The 21,939-nt window shown below is 44.5% G+C and overlaps 1 protein-coding gene across 1 annotated transcript in view; it reads right to left on the bottom strand.

The window, feature by feature from the left end:
- The window catches only part of A2ML1 (alpha-2-macroglobulin like 1), a 47,464-nt gene that overhangs the window by 6,521 nt on the left and 19,004 nt on the right, over nt 1–21,939 (bottom strand). Inside the window, exons 14-30 of the mRNA XM_061123947.1 lie at nt 21,597–21,742; nt 20,758–20,907; nt 20,027–20,221; nt 18,576–18,669; nt 17,936–18,050; nt 16,767–16,995; nt 14,797–14,923; nt 12,862–12,983; nt 11,852–11,903; nt 11,400–11,483; nt 8,367–8,543; nt 8,121–8,202; nt 7,192–7,348; nt 4,246–4,320; nt 3,909–4,071; nt 1,822–2,036; nt 357–572 (exon numbers count right to left, since the gene is read on the bottom strand). Of these exons, the coding sequence (XP_060979930.1) occupies nt 357–572; nt 1,822–2,036; nt 3,909–4,071; nt 4,246–4,320; nt 7,192–7,348; nt 8,121–8,202; nt 8,367–8,543; nt 11,400–11,483; nt 11,852–11,903; nt 12,862–12,983; nt 14,797–14,923; nt 16,767–16,995; nt 17,936–18,050; nt 18,576–18,669; nt 20,027–20,221; nt 20,758–20,907; nt 21,597–21,742 (2,399 nt within the window). The remainder of the gene's footprint in view (nt 1–356; nt 573–1,821; nt 2,037–3,908; nt 4,072–4,245; nt 4,321–7,191; nt 7,349–8,120; nt 8,203–8,366; nt 8,544–11,399; nt 11,484–11,851; nt 11,904–12,861; nt 12,984–14,796; nt 14,924–16,766; nt 16,996–17,935; nt 18,051–18,575; nt 18,670–20,026; nt 20,222–20,757; nt 20,908–21,596; nt 21,743–21,939) is intronic.

Genomic DNA, 21,939 nt, shown 5'->3' with positions numbered 1-21,939 from the left:
TGGGGAGAATTTTAACCATTGTATGGCTTGAATGACTTTCCTTACAAATAAGATAGAGAAGGTTCTGCTGGAGGTTGAGATACTCTCAGACTCTCCTCCCCAACTCACACTAGTCCTGTGGGAGCTCAGCTTTGTTGTTGCTGTCTAGTCGCTCAGCTGTGCCTGACTCTGACCCCATGGACTGTCGCCCACCAGGCTTCCCTGTCTGTGAGATTTTCCAGGCAAGAATAGTGAAGTGGGTTGCCATTCCCCTTCTTCTGGGGATCTTCCCGACCCAGGGATTGAACCCATGTCTCTTGCATTTCAGGTGGATAGTTTACCACTGAGGCACCTGGGAAGCCCAAAGCTCTGCTTACCTGCACATAAACACAGCCCTGGCCTGAGGCCTCCAAGGTGTACACCCCAGGGATATGGGGCAACATCTCCCGCTGAAACACCAAACGGTTGGCAGCTTGAACATTGAAGGTGTGCTGGAAATTCTGAGCGGATTTCACTGCCAGGCTGACTTGCTCCGACCTCACATAGGCAGTGGTGGCATACTTGGCGAGAGCTTGGAGAGCCACCACGGTGTCCTGAGAACAATAGGCATATACTTACTGTTTTGTGAGCCACCGGAAGTAACTTCCAACAACCCTAAAGCCTAGACACCCGATTAGTGTTTGCTAAAGTGAATGATACCTTCTCTAAGACTCTAAGACCCACATTCAGCCATGCTGGGAAAGCTCACATAGAAATCACTTCTTACCTGCATAGAAAATCACCATCAAGTTATTATCAGACATCATAGGTTGTTAGGCTTAATTTCATATGTTCATACTCAGCAATGAAGCCTAGCTTCAGAACAGGTTATTATTAGGAGTGAGGGGATCACTGTCTAATATCTGTTTTGCAGTCTCCTTATTTGGGAAGGAAACAGCAGTAGCTTGATAGCCCTAAAAATTGCATGTTTTTCCAAGTTATTTAACTGCATAAAGATCTTCTGTGACACAGGGTATCAGGGGATCCTTGGAAAAGCCATCCTTGAAGGACAAGCCTTCTTAGCCATTGTGCGTGTGTGTGTTAGTCATTCAGTCATGTCTGACTCTTTGCCACCCCACGGACTCAAGCCCGCTAGGCTCCTCTGTCCATGAGATTCTCCAGGCAAGAATACTGGAGTGGGTTACCATTCCCTTCTTCAGAGGATCTTCACGACCCAGAGACTGAGTCCCAGACTCCTGCACCGCAGGCAGATTCTTTACCATCTGAGCCACGTGGGAAGCTCCTTAGCCATTATGCCATGTGACAATCTTTTCATCATCTGGGAATAAGACAGATGCTACTTTGTAGTATATACAACTTTTCCTAGCTTTCCTTTTAGATTGTAAACTTTTTAAAGACTATGTCTTACCAGATTTCCCATACCTGAAATAGAAGAAAGAGGTATGCCCATAAAGTCGTGCCTTTATGCTTACAGACCCCATAACTGGCTTTCCAATTTGTGACTATGTAAATTTAGCCACAATTATACATGTCCTCTTTACATGTAAAACATGGATCTTGTGATGTTTCGTACTCTACAAAGTAAGACTTAAATATGTATAGTACTATTTATGTGCTCATATGACCTAATTTTATGAATCCTTCTATGTCTTTTTTTTTTTTCTTTTTTATTAGTTGGAGGCTAATTACTTCACACTTCTATGTCTTTTTCAATCATGATTTTTCTCCCTTGCTGTAGAATGATTAGTCCCTAGACCTAGAGGGCAAGCGTGATCGTTTTTCATCTCTCTCCATGTGGGATCCAATCCTGCCTGATAAATGGCAAAAGAACAAGCTATTTACCTGAGTGGAAGAGAAGCCCCCATATGCATTTTGCTGCTTGGTCAACCAAGCCACTATGCCAGTGGCCTTGCTTAGCTCCTTTTGAGTCAGGTCATCTTTGCTAAGCAAGGTCAGTAATACATAGGCCGTGAGTTCCACATCTACAGCCTCAGGCTGAGACCAAGGGCTGGCATCTGAAGTTGGAGCAGGTTTCTGGCTCCAGTGAATGGACTCTCCTATGGAGAAAAACGCATGATTAGGAAAGTCTTGGAAGGAAATGACTTTCCCATTTTCACTTTGTAAATGTGTGTGCACCAAGTGTGCCAAGTTGCTTCAGTCATGTCTGACTCATGTCTGACATGGACTGTAGCCCACCAGGCTCCTCTGTCCATGGAATTCTGCAGGCAAGAATACTGTAATGGGTTGCCACTTCCTTTTCGAGGGGATCTTCCCCACCCAGGGATCAACCGCGTCTCCTTCATTGGCAGGTGGATTCTTCACAGCTGAGCCACCTGGGAAGCCCCAAATCAGAGAAAGTAGCAACCAAAAATTAATCATCAGTCAGAAAAAAATATTTCTCAAATCTTCTGACTTATTGGCCATAATGTATATGCAAGAATTTGTGTATGTGTGTACACCCACACATAATTCCCATGGATAAAGTTGGGAGCATCAATAAATGCCTCCAGCAATGATAACATACGGCAGAATATGTATAAAAATGCTGAGAAACCATAGAAGAAATGCTAATGAGAGCAAGCAAACAGATTATGAGGTCAAATCCCATCTCTATGACAGCCACGATGGTAACTTGAAGATAAAGAACAGCAAGTGGAAATGAGAAGAGTGGAAGCTAGAAGCCTTATTAAATATAAGTTTAGGGACTTCCCTGGTGGTCCAGTTGTTATGAATATGCCTTGCAACACAGGGGACAAAGATTCGATCCATGGTCAGGGAACTAAGTTCGCACATGCCACAGAGAAACTGAGCCCACATTGCAACTAGAGAGTCCCTGAGCCTCAGTGAAAAATCCTGCATACCGCAACTAATACCTGACACAACCAAAAAATAAATTTTTAATATAAATATATAAGTTCAGAGATAATAAATACATAGCCCAAAGGAGGCAATCTAAGTGGAAGAACAAAAGAAAACATGTGAGCCTACAATGCAATGTAATGAGGAAGAGATGATCACATTAAGTTGATATATACCTGAGCAGGTATAACTCCGCCCACTGTCTGAGACCCCCATTCCAGGACTGGAGTTGCTTATACACAGGCCAAAAACCTACCCACAGCCCTGATGAGAGGACAGTTCAGCAATGACATTTGTATACATGAAGGCTGAGATTAAATTTCTGCCTGGAAGTATAATTTTAAATAAAGAGCTAGGTAAATAAAATGCATTAATATTTTATTTACAAGATCTGTTAGAATATCTAATTTTTTTTTGGCCATGCCACAGGGTTTGCAGGATCTTAGGGATCTTAGAGTAGTAAAAGTGCTGAGTCTTAGCCACTGGACCAATAGGAAATTCCCAGAATATTGCAAATTATTCTTAAATACATCCAAAGTTTGAGAAGGACCTCAAGAAATCTCTAAGTTCACTTTACCCCATCAGCCTCAGTGGCTTTACACCAAAGAACTGTTAAACTGGGGATTCTCCAATGCCAGTACATTTTCTGATCGGCTTCTACCATCTATTTTCTCTTCATGTTAAAAATATAACATGCCCTTTGAGGACTTTCAGGGGTTTTCCCACAAAACTCTTAGTAGTGATTTTATGACTTAACTTTTACTAAAATGAATCCTAGAACTGAACATATGTGGGACTATGGAGACTAGGGAAATTTTTCACATCTTTTCACAATTTCAAAAAAACTGGGACTTCCCTGGGAGTCCGGTGGTTAGGACCCAGAGCTTTCACTATTGTAGACCTGGGTTTGATCCCTGTTCAGGGAACTAAGATCCTGCAAGCCACACATCATGACATAAAATAAAAAGGACTTCCCTGGCAGCCCAGTGGTTTTGATCCCTTTTCTAGGAAGTTCTGCATACCGTGCAGTGTGGCAAAAAACAAAGCAAAAGCTAACATAGCCAACATACCTGAGACAATAGCCTGTTGATCTAGCTTTTCAAGAAGAATGTTTCTGACGTACATGTCCCCAGCCAGAGAGTACGTATAAGCAAGGAGGGCCTGTGTGTACAGGTTGGTGGTAGAGGAAACAGAACTCTTGAGACACTGCAACCCCTGACTCACCATTGGGTCCTGAAAAGTAAAGAACTGAATTTAGAAGGCATTCCTTTAAAAAGTGTAAGTGATAAGGAAGTCACCATCCCCTCTTTTGAGTTTAAAAGGCTGGAGAGGAACAAAACCAGGTAACTTTCTCTAGAAACAGGCATGATCCGAAGAGTGTCAAGGGGAGGAGCTAGAGAAACTCACATCTGTGGTCTTGCCCATCTCCAACAATGCAGCCGTGATGTAGGCAGTCAAGGAGACCTCATCATCAACTCCACCCTGGAGGGAGACAGGGAGACAGGAAGTCAGGGCCACAGCCAGCACGCGCAAGAATTGTGTGCAAACTACAAACTACAAAAAGGCGTCCTCTCTGAACAGATGAATTAGCAGATGCAGGGAACAGACATGTGGACACAGGGATGGGGGAAGGGTAGCATGAATTGGGAGAGTAGCATTGACATATAATACACTAGTTTGTGTAAAATACATAGCTAGCGGGAAGCTGCTATATAGCACAGGGAGCTCAGCTCTGTGCTCTGTGATGACCTAAAGGGGTGAGATGGGGGTGGGAGGGGTGGGAGAGAGGTAGAAGGAAGGCTCAAGAGGGAGGGGACATATATACTCACATGCCTAATTCACACTGTTCTACAGTAAAAGCTAATACAACATTGGAAAGCAATTATCTTCCAATTGAAACAAAATTTTTTATTTATTATTATTTTTTACCTGAAGGATAATTGCTTAACAATATTGTGCTAGTTTCTGCCATACACCAACATGAATCAGTCATAGGTATACATATGTTCCCTCCCTCTTGAACCTCTCTCCCACCTCCCACCCCATTCCACGCCTCAATTTTTGAATTAAGAAAATAAAAAAGTGCTCCTTTCCACAGGCTGACTGGACCTCAAGACTCCAGGACAGACAGTGGGTGGGGGTGGGGAAGAGGACTGGAGGGACTTCAATGATGCACAGCCTTCAACAGTGACCTTCAAGTAACCTTCAAGGAGTAACATGAGGTCTTCAGCTCTGAGTGGGTATTTAGGAAACCCAAGAGAAGGGGTTAGGAAGCATAACAGATTATTTTTTTAAACAAGAAGGGAGCAGGGGATAAGAAGAAAATTTCTTATTCTCAGATTTTTACTGAATCTGAGCCTTCCCCAGATGAATGTTCCCCTCAAGTGAAAAAAAGCCCAGCGTCTTCTCCAGGAGACATTAGGTGACATCTGTCCTTGATTAATGACTTTCACTAAGAATATTAGTCTTTTCTTTAAAAAAATATGTAATCTAAGTTATGCTCTTTGTTTAATAGATAAAAGAACAAACATTTAAAAAGGTGAAATAGTTTGTTCAAGAATACACAACTAATAAGCTGAAGGGCTGGGTTTTGAGCCCAAGGAGTTTAAGTCCAGAGCTCCCGCTAAGGACCAAACCACCAAACTTGACAAGACAAATGATGTGTTTCTTGACAGACTGGCCAGCTCTGGTAAGACGGGAGGAGGAAAAACCTCTAGAATCTTGTTCTAGTCACATCCAGGCTTGTACTATACACATGGGGGACACTGCAAGGACCTTACATGAGGAATACTAATGAATCATACAGAGATTTTGTTTTCAATACTCAAGATTTTTAATCCAGGGCCTGGAATAGCAATAATGATTCCTCCAGGAAAGTTGGTTCAGTCTTTCTTTCACTGGGTCTGTTCTGAATTGAACAAGAGCTGCTCATACCCCAGCACCTCACCCTGTATTGGGAGGGGTCAGGCAGTGCAGTGCATGGAGGAGAGCAATGCCCCTGGAGTCCAACTGCTGGGGTTCAAATGGCAGTCCCGCTCCCACAAACAATCACCTCGGGTGCTTTACGTAACCCCTGCGCCTCGTTTCTTCATCTGTAAAATGGTCTTAAAATGGCATGCCAGGACTTGTGTGTGCGTGCTCAGCTGCTTCAGTTGTGTCCAACACTTTGTGACTCTATGGACTATGCCCCGCCAGGTTCCTCTGTCCATGAGACTCTCTAGACATGAATACTAGAGTGGGTTGCCATGCTCTCCAGGGGATCCTCCCAACCCAGGAATCAAACTCACATCTCCTGCGTCACAGGTGGAGTCTTTACCCACTGAGCCACCTGGGAAGCCCCATGCTAGGACTTAGCCTATTGATTTGTTGTAAACATTAAATGGGCTCCCCAGGTGGCTCAGTGGTAAAGAATCTGCCTGCTTAAAACAGGAGATGCAAGAGACACGGGTTCAATCCCTGGGTCAGAAAGATCCCCCGGAAAAGGAAATGGCAACCCATGGGTAACCCCATGGATGGAGGAGCCTGGCAGGGTTGCAGTCCATGGGGTCGTAAAGAGTCAGACACGACTAAGCAACTAAACAACAACAAACATTAAACACCAAATAAACAGAGTACGTAGTCTCTGGCAGACAGTAGACCACCTTACAATAAATACTGGGTTGGGGACTTCTCTGGTGGTCCAGTGGTTAAGAATCTGTCTTCCAATGCAGTGGATGTGAGTTTGATCCCTGCTTGGGTAACTAAGATCCCACATACCCTGGGGCAACTAAGCCTGTGCATAGTGACTACTGAGCCTGTGCTACAGCAAAAATCAAGCCCAGCCAAAATAAACAAATAATTACTTTTTTAAAATAGCAAAGTTATTTTTAAAAGAAAAAAAAAAAAGGCACTGGGCTGTTTAGGAATTCCCATCAGAGCAAATGGCTTTGCTCCAGACTTAGGGAGTTAGTAAAATGCTCAGAGACCTTCTAGTCCAATGGTCCTCAAACTTCAGCAAGTATTTGAAAAACCCAGAGGACTACGTTAAAATACAAATGCTGGCCCACACCCCCCAGAGTTCCTCTGACTAGATCTGGGGGTGAGAGCTGGAATTAGCATTTCAAACAAGTTCTCAGGTGGTGGCCAGTACTGCTGAACCTGGGGACTGCACTTTGAGAACCATGTCCTAGTACATGTTCTCATTTTACAGACGTGGAAGCTCAGGCTCAGGCTGGCTAAGAATATTGACCAAGGTCACCCCTTAGCCAGGCCAGAGACCTAAAGAACCAAACCCAGGGCCAGCACTCTCTTGATTCTGTGCAATCAGAGGTCAAGTTCTTCTCAGGGACTCCAGGCCCCTGGGCAGGGCCGCACCTTCATAGCTGTGTGAAGGAGCTGTCCCACGTTGTCGTAGCAGCCACTGGAGAGCTGGTTTCCTGCCATCCACTCAAGAGCATCCTGGATGTTCTTGTCGTCAATGAAGATGAATTGCCGAGCCTGGCCAAAGCATTTGGTGACAAAGGCTGTCAGCCTACATGGGTACAGAGGGAAATCTACATTAAGGCAGATTTCTAGGTGAGGGTTCAATGTGTTAAGTCACTTCAGTTGTGTCTGACTCTTTGCCACCCCATGGACTATAGCCCACCAGCCTCCACTGTCTGTGGGATTCTCCAGGCAAGAATACTGGAGTGAGTTGCCATTTCCTCCTCCAGGGTGTGCGATAGTTCCACCGTTTGTTCCTCAACTCCAGAAGAGGAGTTGAGGAAACATAATGCCATAGGAAGCCTGGAAAAGGGAGGCCTTACTTGGCCTTCATGGGGACAAGAACTGGTAGGTGCAAGATCAGGGAGAAGGGTAAGGGGTTTGACCATACACAAGGCTGAAATAAATAGTATTAAAGTGGTAGAGGAGGACTTCCCTGGTGGCACAGCAGATAAGAATCCGCCTGCCAATGCAGGGGACACGGGTTCCATCCCTGGTCCGGGAAGATTCCACATGCCACAGTGCAACTAAGACCCACATACCACAACTGCTGAGCCCACACCTAGAGCCTGTGCTTCATAAGAGAAACCCACACACCACAACAAGAGAAAACTCACATACCCAAACTAGAGAAAGCCCACAGAGCAACAAAAACCCAACATGGCCATAAATAAAAAAGTAAAATTTATTTTAAAAATATGTTTAAGTGGTAGAGGATAGAAAGCAAGAATGGGGTGAAGGGGAGGGTAGAGGAATAATTCCAGAGGGTTCTGGAATTATGCTCTGGGGAGCAGAACTCACTGGGAATTGGGCAACATTACCATGTGTTTCCATTTCCATCTTGCTCCCCAAAGGCACTGTAGGAGCCGTTACTGTGTTTGTACATCAGTTCCCTCTGGTACCCTGGGAAGCCAGATGTGGTTTTAGAGGACAGCAACAGCTTCAAATAACACTCCCATGGCTTGCAAGGATAAGGGACACTTCAGACACGGAACTTCCCTATGTCTTAATAACCCAACCATAGGCCCCAAAGCAAGTGCCCAAGAAGAAAGGGTGAGCCAACTCACCCAGCTTCAGGAAGCCCACCGCTTGAGACCAGATTTCCTCCGTCAGCAGCTCCGTCTTCTCCAGGTACTGCAGGACGTAAATGATAGGCGCAAAGTAGACCATGTTCTGCTCCCCACAGCCAGTTGGCATCTGAACCAGCTTGTCCAGGTTCTGCAGGGCTGTGCCCATGATGTCTCCTGGGGTCCAAAAGGAGAGGGAGAGAAGGTGGTGGGAGAAGCAGGAACCCTGAAGAGTTATCATTCAACTAATATGTGTGTGCCAAGTCGCTTCAGTTGTGTCTGACTCTTTGAGAACCCATGGACTGTAGCCCACCAGGCTCCTCTGTTCATGGGATTTTTCCAGGCAAGAATACTGCAGTGGGTTGCCATGCCCTCCTCTAGGGGATCTTCCCTACCCATGGATGGACCCCACATCTCTTATGTCTCCAGCCCTGGCAGGCGGGTTCTTTACCACTAGCACCACTTGAGAAGCACCCCAGTGAACACATATTATTTACCATTTTGTGAGTCCTTACTCTGTGACCCCAGGGACAACAGTCTCCACCTCAAAGAGTCCATAGTCAGTGGGGCAAGCAATTACAATACACTGCAATTCTTTTGTTTTGGCTTTTTTTTTGTTTCCTTTCTTTTTTTTTGCTATGCTTTGGTTGTGGCATGTGGGCTTAGTTGCCCAGAGACATGTGGGATTTTAGTTCCCTGACCAGGGATTGAACCCACATTCCCTGATAGCTCAGTTGGTAAAGAATCTGCCTGCATGCAGGAGACCCCGGTTCGATTCCTGGGTCAGGAAGATCCCCTGGAGAAGGGGAGGCTACCCACTCTAGTATTCTGGCCTGACTGTATAGTCCATGGGGTCACACATGACTGAGCAACTTTCACTTTCACGTTTCACTTTCCCTGCATTGAAGGTGGATTCTTACCCACTGGACCACCAGGGAAGTCCCACAATTCTTTTTTTTTTTAATATTAATATTTACTTATTTATTTTTCTGCTCTGGGTCTCAGTTGCAGCATTCAGGATCTTTAGTTGCAGCATGTGAACTTTTAGTTACAGCATGTGGGATCTAGTTCCCTGACCAGGGACCAAACTTGGGTCCCCTACATTGGGAGCTCTGAGTCTTGGCTGTTGGACCACCAGGGAAGTCCCTATGTCACTATTCTAATTTATTATAAGCAATTATAACATAGTACTATAATATTAGGTATGTACAAGGTACTGGAATACACAGACAGGTACATAGGCCACCTGAAGGAGTGCAAGGCTTTAAAACGCTGATGAGAGATGTAACAAAACCTGCCTCCATTGCATATAACTACATCACCCTTCAAATCACCACGTCTCACTCAGACACACACACCCTCCTGGCACGCTTTTCCACATTAAATTTCCTGACTCCTCCATATACTTCACAAGCCAGGAAGCCTGATGTAAGTGATTCATGAACATCTTCATTTTAGTCATTGAGCTCAATTCGAATGTATAAATATGTCCTGAATGTCAACTGCAAGAACTGCTCTAAGAACAAAAATGAAAAAGACATGACCCTTGGGACTTCCCTGGTGGTCCAGTGGTTAAGAATCCGCCTGCCATTGAAACATATATATTACCATATGTAAAATAGAGAGCTAGTGGGAAGTTGATTTATAACAACGGGAGCTCAAGCAGGTGCTCTGACAATCTAGTGGTAGGATGGGGTAAGAGGTGGGAGGGAGGTTCAAGAGGGAGGGGACATATGTCCAGTTATGACTGATTCACATTGTTGTATGGCAGAAACCAACATAGTGTTGTAAAGCAATTATCCTCCAATAAAAAAAAAAAAAAAGAATCCACCTCCCAATGTAGGGAATTGGTCCCCCTGATCTGGGAAGATTCCACATGCCATGGGGCCGCTAAGCCTATGCACCACAACTACTGAAGCCGGGCACCCTAGAGCCTGCGTTCCGCAACAAGAGAATCCACCACACTGAGAAGCCTGTGCACTACAGCTAGAGAGTAAGAGAAAGCTCGTGCAGGAAGAAGGACCCAGGGCAGCCAAAAAATAAATAATAAAAAATTTTAAGTAAATAAATAGACATGGCTCTTATCCTCAAGGAGTCCTCGATGCAGTGTGGAAGACACAGAAAAATAGTGAGTTATAATTCAGGAAGGTGAGTGCTATACCAGAATCAAACACAGACAAAACGGACGTTTTAACCTGGAAGGGATCTGGGTAGGGGGTAAGAGTAAAGAAAGAATAACACACACAGCCTTCTACTATGTGCTAGATACTGTGCTGGGAACTTTATATTATGTTATACTTATTCTTTACACCGATCCTGAGAGGTAGGTTATTATCCCTGTCTTACATAAGGGAAAAGAGGGACCAAAATCATTCACTAACTTATCCAAAGTCACATGGCTATTAAATGGCATAATGGAGATCCTAAACCAGTTTGATACAATTTTACAATGTTCAAGCTCATGTTTTCCTACTTGCTCCCTCTCCTTGCCCAAAGAAGTGGCAATGCCCTTTTAAACATGGTTGAATCTTTCCAAAATTATATTCAAATGGATAAAGTTCTTAATTTTAAATGGTTACCACAAACATTTTGCCTCCCCTCTACCCAATTTATAGACCTAAACCTAAATACATATAAAACTTAATGAGTTTTAACTTCCTCTTGCTCAGTCTCTTTTCTGTTTTTTGTCTTTGTTTCTCTATTTTTTGGGTCCTGGCTTGTGGCATGTGGGATCTTAGTTCCCTGGCCAGGGATCAAACCCAGGCCCCCTGCAGTGGATGCATGTTGTCTTAACCACTGGACCACTGGGGAAGTCCCTCATTTCTGTTTTTAACCGAGTATATGTCTATATAATCCCATCCATACTGCATAGGCTGTATGTGACCAGTTTGTAAAATAAGCTCTTCTTCCTTTGTCTCTTTTAGTCTACCACACCTTCCTTCACATGGGTCCATAGGCTTCAACTCACACCACACCTTGATAGCTGCTGGCCCCACTTTTTCCTTTTTGAGCCAAGAATCTCTGGTTGCTTACCCAGAACAGTGACATAAGCCTTGGCTGAATCAGGAACAACATCCTGAGGGACCTCCAGGGAGATGGATTCTGAAGCCACTTTTCCTGTGAGGGGCAGAGAAAGGGTAAAACACTAGAAAGGCGGAAGTAGTGGGGGCTTCTTGAGCCCAAACCATAGAAAAACTTGCCATCACCCAGGGTTTCCTGTAACCACTGCTTTCTGTGGGTTGGAGGTAGATTTTTTTTTTTTTTGTTACTATTCATAGCGGTCTTTGCTAAAAATAAATTCCAGCCAGCACCATACTGTGCTGTACGATTTCTCTTCTTTTCCTGCCTCTCTGCCAGTTGGTTCCCCTGGGAATGGCACCCCTAGACTCTCCTATTTTTCTCTTGTCCTGTAGATTCCTCCTTTTGCCTAAGAAAATCTGTTGCTAAGGGAATTCTCACATCAACCCCTGTCTATGTTCACCCACCTTTCGGGCACAGCAGTGAGCTGTGTGTCTTCTCCACAAGGACTCCTTCCGGCTGACGGGAAAAGAGACAAGGACGGGTGAGAACAACCAGAGGGGTGTCAGGGCAGGTGGCCCTGGAGGGAGAGGAAAGGGAAGGGAAATGGGAAGAAGAGGCCCTGCTTGTGCCCCGAGGGCTTCACTCACAACTGGAGAGAACAGAGCTTCTCTTTGACTTTCAGAAGGACTCCTTTTCAACCCAGGGAGGGGCCTCTCAGTAAGACTCTTTCTGGGCTAGAGCTAAAGACAAGTTTGGGACACTTCTAGGAGACAGGACGGACAATGGAATTCAAGGTGACACGACACAGCTAATGCTGACATCAGGGATTTTCATAGAGAAACAAACATTCATTGAGTGTCTCCAAAGTATCAGGTATCAGAGGGGTGGGAGGGAGGAGTAGGAGGGAGGGGATATATGTATACGTACAGCTGATTCGTGTTGCCTTACAGCAGAAACTAACGCAACGTTATAAAGCAATTATACTCCAATTTTTTTAAAAAAGATAACATTCCTTCTTAATCTTATAAGGGGTCACAGGAGCCACTATGATGACCCTTATATCCAGATTATGTAAATTGTCAATAATGTATCATTTGATGTATAGTCTTCTGTCTCAAAGAAAACTCATGCAACTGTGCCTTCACTTCCAAAGTGCGGGACAGTTCTCAGGGCTTTCTGAGAAGCTCTTCCCAGGGTATAATTCTCAAATCTGGCTTGAATAAAATTTTCCATTTCTTTCTTTAAAAAAAAAAAAAAGGACAGGTGCTGTATTAGACACTTTCATAGGCCACTGGTATGGGTTTAGCAAGTATTTAAGAGCAGGAATGGCTCAGGGAAGGATAAAGGTGAGCTACCTAATGGCAGCTGGACTTAGAATACTGCAACAGACTCACTGATGCGGTCGGACACACACTGAACATCCCTCCCTTGGTAGCTGCCTTTGCCTCCGAAGCTAGACCTCCGGAAAACTCACCTTGACCAGAACTGGTTTGATGAGTGTGTCACTCCCACCCTTTAGGGGAACAAATGCCTTCTGGCCCCCACAGAGTTCATTGCTGTCCAGAATCTTCGTGCTGATAGTGAAGTTTACATGGCCTGAGAAGAGAAGGGGGGAAAGGAAGATATTGGCCCCATTAGCACAGGTACCAATGAGGTCTCTTCCCCACTAGCCTGTTGCTTCTTAAACTTGATGCATGCCAGTCGCCTGAGGCTCTGGCTTGTTACAATAAGAGCTCTGCGTCAGTGGATCTGGGGTGGGGCCCACAGTCCTCAGTTCCAACAAGCTTCCAGGAGTCACTGATGCCGGTCTAGTGTGGTAGGTGGTCTCAAAGGGGCCCTGACAACTCCTGTATCTTGATATTTACACTCCTGTGTCATCTAGTCCCCTTGCTTGTGGGCTAGGTTTAATGATTTGCTTCTAAAGAAGAGGATAGAGCAGAAGCACTGAGATGTCACTTCTGAGACTGATTTAAAAAAGACTGCAGGGACTTCCTTGGCGATCCAGTGGTTGTGAATCCACCTTCCAGTGCAGGAGATGTGGGTTCGATCCCTGGTTGGAGAACTCAGTTCCCACATGCTGCAGAGCAACTTAGTCCGCAAGCTGCAATGAAGATCCAGCACAGCCAAAAAAAGACTGTAGCTCTGTCTTGGGTTCCCTTTTCCCATTGAGACACTCACTGTGGAGGAAGCCAGTTGTCATGTCAGGAGGCAGTCTGGCGGGAAGAGTCATGGGTTAGGAAACAGAGGGAGGCACCAACCAACACCTGAGGCCGAGAACTGCAGCCTCCACTCTAACAGCCCACGAGGATCAGAGGCTCTGGAATGACTGTAGATGCAAATTCTCTCCTGGGCAAATCTTTGGAGGAGAACACAGCCCTGGCTGAACTTCATGAGAGGCATTGAGCAAGAGGCACCCAGCTAAACCATACCAATCACTGACCTACAGAAACTGTGATAATAAATGTTCTTTGCGGCTGCTAAATTTTAGGGTACTTTGTTAAGCAGCAGTAGATCACTAATTCATCCAAATATTACAGTTTGAGTTGCAAGGATTTAATCTGAGAGCAAATGACATCTGAAAGGATTATTGTGATGATTGTGTGTGTGTGGGGGGGGGGGCGGTGTGCGTGTGCCCACATGTGCACACGACCAGTCAACTCTTTGGGATCCCATGGACTTTAGTCCACCAGGCTCCTCTGTCCATGGAATTTTTCAGGCAAGAATACTAGAGTGGGTTGCCATTTCCTTCTCCAGGGGATCTTCCCAACTCAGGGATAGAACTTGGGTCTCTTGTGTCTCCTGCACTGGCAGGCGGATTCTTTACCACTGCACCATGAGGAAAGCCCATATTGTGATGATTAAATGAGTTAATTCATGTAACACAGTTAGGATAATGCCTGGTTAGTGTCTGACTAGTAACATGAAACTATATCCCTTGTCCTGTCATAAATATATTTTTTAAAATATTTATTTATTTGGTTGCACTGGGTCTTAGTTGCTGCACCTCGGATCTTTGATCTTCTTCATTGTGACAGGCAGGACACACGGGATATTTTTTTAGTTGTGGCCTGTGAACTCTTAGCTGCAGCATGTGGGATCTAGTTCCCGGACCAGGGATTGAACTTGGTCACTGGGAGTGTGGAGCCTTACCCACTGGATCACCAGGGAAGTCCTTGGTGTACATTTTAAAAGCTCACCCTTTCACACTTGAAATAGTCCGATGTGGATAATTTGGAGTCATCTATCAAAGAATATTTGCTCATTTATTTATAACCTAGACTTAAGAGGGCGAAAAATAGAGGCAAATATACAGAAGAGGAAGGAGAAAAGGAAGCAAATGTAGTAGAGGAAAGGATAGCATTCCTAACCTCTATGCTCTCCTTGCCTACCGGCCACATCCGGCTCTTACCCAGTTTGACAGCTGTGATGTTCCAGTGATAGGATTTTGCTTCGTCAGCACACAGACAGGTGGAGGCCTGAGGGCCTGTCTGCGATTCTACCCGGTACTCCTCTGACTTAGCCAGGTTAGTCTGAACCTGAAGAGGATATTTGAAAGATAAAGGATGTGAGTAGGACTTCCCTGGTGGTCCAGCAGTTAAGAATCCACCTGCCAATGCAGCAGATACAGATTCGATCGCTAGTCTGGGGAGATCCCACGTGCCAAGGGGCCACTAAGCTCATGTACCAAAAACCTGTGCTCTAGAGCCCGGGGGCCACACCCACTGAGCCCGCATGCTGCAACTACTAAAACCCGCATGGAGCCTGTGCTCCGAAATGAGAGAGGCCACCACAATGAGCAGCTCGCGCACCACAGTGAAGAGTAGCCCCCACTCACTGCAACTAGAGAAAGCCTCCCAGAGAGAGCCCAAGTGGGAACAAAGACCCAGCACAGCCACAATAAATCAATTAACTAAAATAAGTTTTAAAAAATAATAAAGTAAATGTAAGACCAGAAACTATAAAACTCCTAGAGGAGAACATAGGCAAAACACTCTCCGACATAATTCACAGCAGGATCCTCTATGACCCACCTCCCAGAATATTGGAAATAAAAGCAAAACTAAACAAATGGGACCTAATGAAACTTAAAAGCTTTTGCACTACAAAGGAAACTATAAGTAAGGTGAAAAGACAGCCCTCAGATTGGGAGAAAATAATAGCAAATGAAGCAACAGACAAAGGATTAATCTCAAAAATATAGAAGCAACTCCTGAAGCTCAATTCCAGAAAAATAAATGACCCAATCAAAAAATGGGCCAAAGAACTAAACAGACATTTCTCCAAAGAAGACATACAGATGGCTAACAAACACATGAAAAGATGCTCAACATCACTCATTATTAGAGAAATGCAAATCAAAACCACAATGAGGTACCATTACACGCCAGTCAGGATGGCTGCTATCCAAAAGTCTACAAGCAATAAATGCTGGAGAGGGTGTGGAGAAAAGGGAACCCTCTTACACTGTTGGTGGGAATGCAAACTAGTACAGCCGCTATGGAAAACAGTGTGGAGATTTCTTAAAAAACTGGAAATAGAACTGCCATATGACCCAGCAATCCCACTTCTGGGCATACACACTGAGGAAACCAGATCTGAAAGAGACACGTGCACCCCAATGTTCATCGCAGCACTGTTTATAATAGCCAGGACATGGAAGCAACCTAGATGCCCATCAGCAGATGAATGGATAAGGAAGCTGTGGTACATATACACCATGGAATATTACTCAGCCGTTAAAAAGAATTCATTTGAACCAGTCCTAATGAGATGGATGAAACTGGAGCCCCTTATACAGAGTGAAGTAAGCCAGAAAGATAAAGAACATTACAGCATACTAACACATATATATGGAATTTAGAAAGATGGTAACGATAACCCTATATGCAAAACAGAAAAAGAGACACAGAAATACAGAACAGACTTTTGAACTCTGTGGGAGAAGGTGAGGGTGGGATATTTCAAAAGAACAGCATGTATACTGTCTATGGTGAAACAGATCACCAGCCCAGGTGGGACGCATGAGACAAGTGCTCGGGCCTGATGCACTGGGAAGACCCAGAGGAATCGGGTGGAGAGGGAGGTGGGAGAGGGGATCAGGATGGGGAATACGTGTAAATCTATGGCTGATTCATATCAATGTATGACAAAACCCACTGGAAAAAAAAAAAAAAGAAAGAAATGACTGTGGAAGATAAAAAAAAAACACACACACACACACAAAAATAATAATAAAGGATATGAGTAAAGCAGACAATGCACAGAAGGTCAGGAAGACGGGAGGGCCAAGACACTGATGTCTCATCTTTTTCTCTGGGGAGATGCATATGCCTCTAGTGTAGGGGCTTGATACCTGCTTCCTACATCCCCAGCTCTTACCCTGATGCACTTCTTCAGGTAATTGAAGATGGTGGCAGTCAGACGGAAGGATTCACCTCGAACCACTGAGTATGGGAGCGTCAGATCAACAAAGAACGGCTTGAAGGCAGTCACTCCAACAGTGGGTGAGAGGCCGAAACCCTTGGACTGGGAGGTGCAAAAAGTCATGGCCTTCCACGTGGTGATGGTGTCAGGAATCGTGATGTGGACAGACTCCTCCCCCGAGTAGCTGTGAGGACGCAAGAATTCAGCTATAAATTCGCCTGCAGAAGTGACTATTTTGTTGCTCTTGTGGGGGGGGTGAGGGGAAAGCAACTGGACTGGAGGCCTAAGTGAATCTCAGAGTGTGAGTCTTCAAGTGAGGCTGTAAAAGTATGGGAAAAGCGTGTGTCTGAGGATTGGGGGAGGCAGTATGTGTGTAAACATATCTGTAAGACAGCCCAGTGCCCTCCGAATCTGTGAGAATACGCATCCTTATGGTTTGTCAGAACAAGCAGGAAAGGAGTGAGCACAAACTAAACTAACATCAAGATGTGCCTTTCTGTTGGTGTGGCCCTGCCCTGTCTGCACTGTGCAAATGTGAAGATGTGTGGATTTGTTTTGAATGATTGTATACTATTGTTTAAGAAACCAGGGAAAGAAAAACGTTCTCATATTTCCATTAAACCTTCTTGGCTTGAGACTTCTGTGTATTCTTGCCACCTCTGCTTAAGCTCTTCTGCTTCTGTTAGGTCCTCGCTGTTTCTGTCCTTTATTGAGCCCATCTTTGCATGAAGTGTTCCCTTGGTATCTCTAATTTTCTTGAGGAGATCTCTAGTCTTTCCCATTCTATTGCTTTCCTCCATTTCTTTGCATTGTTCACTTAAGAAGGTTTTCTTATCTTTCCTTGCTATTCTCTGGCTTGAAACTTAGGTTCATTAGAAATTATTTGAGCCTGGGATTTCCCTGGTGGTTCACTGGCTAAGAATCTAGCTCGCAATGCAGGTGGACTGGGTTTGATTCCTGGTCAAGGAACTAGATCCCACATGTTGCAACTAAAGGGCCCACATGCCACAACTAAGACCCAGTACAGTCAAATTAATTAATTTTAAAAAATTATCTGAGTCTGGGTTCCCTCCTGACTCCACACTGTATATATAATCTTGTTATACCTTTGAGGTATCACTTACCCAACAGGAAACAGATCCCACAGCCAAGTCTCTGGGAAGTACTGGCGAACCTGAGAACCTTCTGGCTGAACTAATGGAGCTGGCTTGAAAGCCGTTGTACGAATATCATTCATCGCTAAGGAATAAGGGAAAAAGCAGAAGACTTATGTCAGAGGATAAGCCAAAGTAGAGGGACTACTAGCAAGACATTCAGAGGGAAGCAGAGAACATGCAAATCATAGATGAGGAGGAAGGACCGCTGAGGAACTGACTGGTCACAAGGCTATTGGGGAAAGTGACAGGTGGGGACGTTTGGTCAGAGAATGAATAGATAAGAACTTCAGGATTCAAAAGCCATCCCCATAGAGAGTGAAATCCTTGGGGAAACTACCTGCATCTATAACCTGCATCTATAACCTGGTCACAAGGCTATTGGGGAAAGTGACAGGTGGGGACGTTTGGTCAGAGAATGAATAGATAAGAACTTCAGGATTCAAAAGCCATCCCCATAGAGAGTGAAATCCTTGGGGAAACTACCTGCATCTATAACCCACAATCCATTATCATCCTGGCTAGAGGCTCAGGGCAAGAAGAGGAGGCAAAGAGGGAGCTCTCAGAGTTCTGTGATTCTAAATATTTCAGTGAATCAGAGGCAGCTTACCTTTACCCATCATCAAGCTGTGTTCTAAATTCTGGTGACCGCAATCTATTGGCCTCTTGATTTTGGCATTGGACAGTATTTTCAGGCCCACGTTCTGATAGGCACCAAAGGGACCAGAGAATGAAGTGTTAGAGGGGGTCCTCTCCCTTACTACAAGGGCTACTGCCTAGAAATTTCACCCTCAAAGGGTTGAACCAACACATTCTTTGCCTATTAATTGTGAGACCCATACTCAACCACCAAGACTGGTTCACTTCTACTCCAGCCAGCATGAAAGTCTCACAATGAAACTTATTTCATTGTATTTATATACATATATATGTATGTATTATGCATATGTATATATACACATATGCATACGTTTTTGCAGAATGATCATCACAATAAGTCTAATTAACATCCATCACCATATATAATTACAAAAAATTATTTTCTTGTGATGAGGACTTTTAAGATCTATTCTCTTAGCAACTTTCAAGTATGCTACACAATATCATTGGGCTTCCCCAGGGGCTCAGAGGTAAAGAATCCACCTGCAACGCAGGAGCCTTGAGTTTGATTCCTGGGTCAGGAAGATACCCTGGAGATGGAAATGGCACCCCACTTTAGCATTCTTGCCTGGGAAATCCCATGACAGAAGAGCCTGGTGGGCTACAATCCATGGGGTCATAAAAGAGTTGGACATGACTGAGCAACTAAATAACTGTTGTTTTTAAATTCCACATATAAGTGAGATCATACAATGTTTGTCTTTCTCCATCTGACTTATTTCACTTAGCATAAGGCCCTCATGGTCCACCCAGGTTGTTGCAAGTGACAAGATTCCCTTCTTTTTTTGGCTAAATAGTAGTATTCCACTTACTTCATTGTTTGATATGTTTAATACTTCTCCTGAATATTAGTCACTGTATCCTTATTATTTGATTTGAAATGAATTTTCTGAGGGCAGAGACCATATCAGCTTGATCAATTCAATAAAAATATATTGAGTGGATCAGACTCAAAAATATACTGAAGGATAAAGTATTAGAGAGAACACAAAGGATGAACAAGACCTGCTTCCTGACCTCAGAGACCCAATGGCCAGACATGGGCCAAAGCATCCCAAACCTTTGCTAATAAAATAAATGCAAAATCTTTCATAATAGTAGGAGACTTCTGGTCTACCTTTCTTTGTGTGTATGTGTGTATGTGTGTATTTCCTTCTGTCTGGATCCCATGGAAGTCAATGTTTGCAGACCCCAGAGAGAGGATAGGTGTATAGCCTCACACGTGGGAAACTTCTTCAAGCATAAGAACCAAGAGAGGCTCCTTGCCCACCAGGAGTTTCTTTCAAGATTTTGCCCCTGTCAGTGCCCACCTGAGCCCACATGCTTTTGTCAATAGGGACTTTCCTTTCCCCCTCCCACCACCATTGTTTCTACGAGAACAGAATGGGTAAGAACATCCACCTGGAAAAGACTGAAAAGGTCTGTTTCTTCAGAGCTCCAAGGCCTCCACATGACAAAACGATTGTTCCAACGCTCCTCAGGTACTGGCTCAATGAGGGGCCGCGGAAAGTTCCATCGGTCAAACCCTGGACACTCATCATATTCAGCCACCTGATAGGGGTAGTGACTGTACCAGAATGGGAACATCCTATAGACCTGAGAAAAGACAGGAAAGGAAATTAATCTTTTTTTCTTAAGCAAATGAAATATTGACACAGTGAAATCACTTCTCTCAGATTCTGTGGGCACAGTTTACTGTCCTTGTATTCTTTGTCCTCATTACTCCAGAATTTCTTCCATCCTAAACCCCTTCCTCTAGTTCATCTTTTCTCATAATCTGATCCTTATCTCCTATTTCATCTTTACTGATCCCTATATTAACCACGCCTTTCTCATATAGTGTTTCTCAGGGGCTGGGGCATGTCAAGCAGGTTGCAGGATCTTAGTTCCCTGACCAGGGATTGAACCTGGGACCTAGCAGTGAAAGCCCTGAGTCCTAAACACTGGATTTCCAGGAATTTCCCATATCATCATTTCTACCTTCATGTCCATACCAGCTTTGCCTCCACCTTGTGTGATGCACTGTTTCCCTGAGACTCTCTTTCCTGCTCCCTGGAAACCATCTCTTATCCTGATGCAGCCGGTCTGTCTTCTCTGTCGACCCCCTCTCGCCATGTCAGCAGGCCACTCACCGAACTATTGCTCAGTTCGCTCTCTGGTCTAAGCAGCAAGACACTCTCATCCACGGCCCGGACTGCACACAGGGACCCAGGGGCTGCCCGCAGCTGTAGGTCCACATCTGCTCCTGGAAGCTGCTGGGAAGGTGAGAAGCCAAGGGAAACCTGGGGAAGAGAAAAGGACAACATGGGGATCAGAACAGGCTGGAGAAGAGGAGAAACAGCCATCAGCCATATGCCCTAAGTGCGGTCCCTAGCCCACTCCTTCACTTTTTTTTTTAGAGTCGCTTTGTCATTTTTTTTCTTGTTTTGATGTGGATCATTTTTAAAGTCTTTATTGAATTTGTTACAATATTACTTCTGTTTAATATTTTGGTTTTTTTTAGCTATGAAGAATGTGGGATCTTAACTCCTTGGCCAGGGATTGAACCCAAACCCCCAGCATTGGACGATGAGGTCTCAACCGCTGGACTGCCAGGGAATTCCCCTCAAGTCCTTCACTTTTATACTGATTTTTCTTTGTAAAGTCTTACCCTTTAGAAACAGTGTTTTGTGATACAGTTGGAAAAAGTAAGCAGCATGGTAGAATAATACAGAAAGTTTAAAAGACAGAAAGTAGAAAGAGAATTTATGGAATAGGTCTACAGAACATGTGACTTCCCAGCATGACCTTTTAAAAGAACAAGGAGAGACAGTTCAACAAACCATGCTAAAGATACAAAACATGACATCCAGCTTCAACATTACCCCCTGCCTTCCCCAGTGGCCCTGCCTTATCTCCCTCCACCCCCAGGATACAGAAGCTCCCTCTCTCATCCCAGACCTTCCTTCACCCGCCTTAACTGCCATTTTACCTGATTGTCAAAGCACATCTCCACTGAGAACTGGATTTTGTCCGCTATGACACCGCCATTGGGAAAAATAGCATAGACCACCAGGGAAGGATCAGGAGCTAGTCTGGAGTTGAAGATCAGTGGGAGAGAGAAGGAGCCTTTCAGTCCTGAAAGAGAAGAGGGGATATTCAGGCACAAGAGTACACACTCACCCACCAATGACATCCAACCCTGTGTCTGCTCTTCCCCTTGAGCCAACCATGGGCGAGTTGTTTCTCATTTTTCTGATCTGTGGTTATTGTTCTGTTCTTGCTACTCCTGATATTGCTTCTAGTATAAGAACTGTTTCCTAGAAGTTTAAAGT

The sequence above is a fragment of the Dama dama genome, chromosome 22 (genome assembly GCF_033118175.1).
Source record: "Dama dama isolate Ldn47 chromosome 22, ASM3311817v1, whole genome shotgun sequence".
Classification (NCBI taxonomy): Eukaryota; Metazoa; Chordata; class Mammalia; order Artiodactyla; family Cervidae; genus Dama; species Dama dama.
This window is presented reverse-complemented; position numbering and strand designations above follow the sequence as displayed.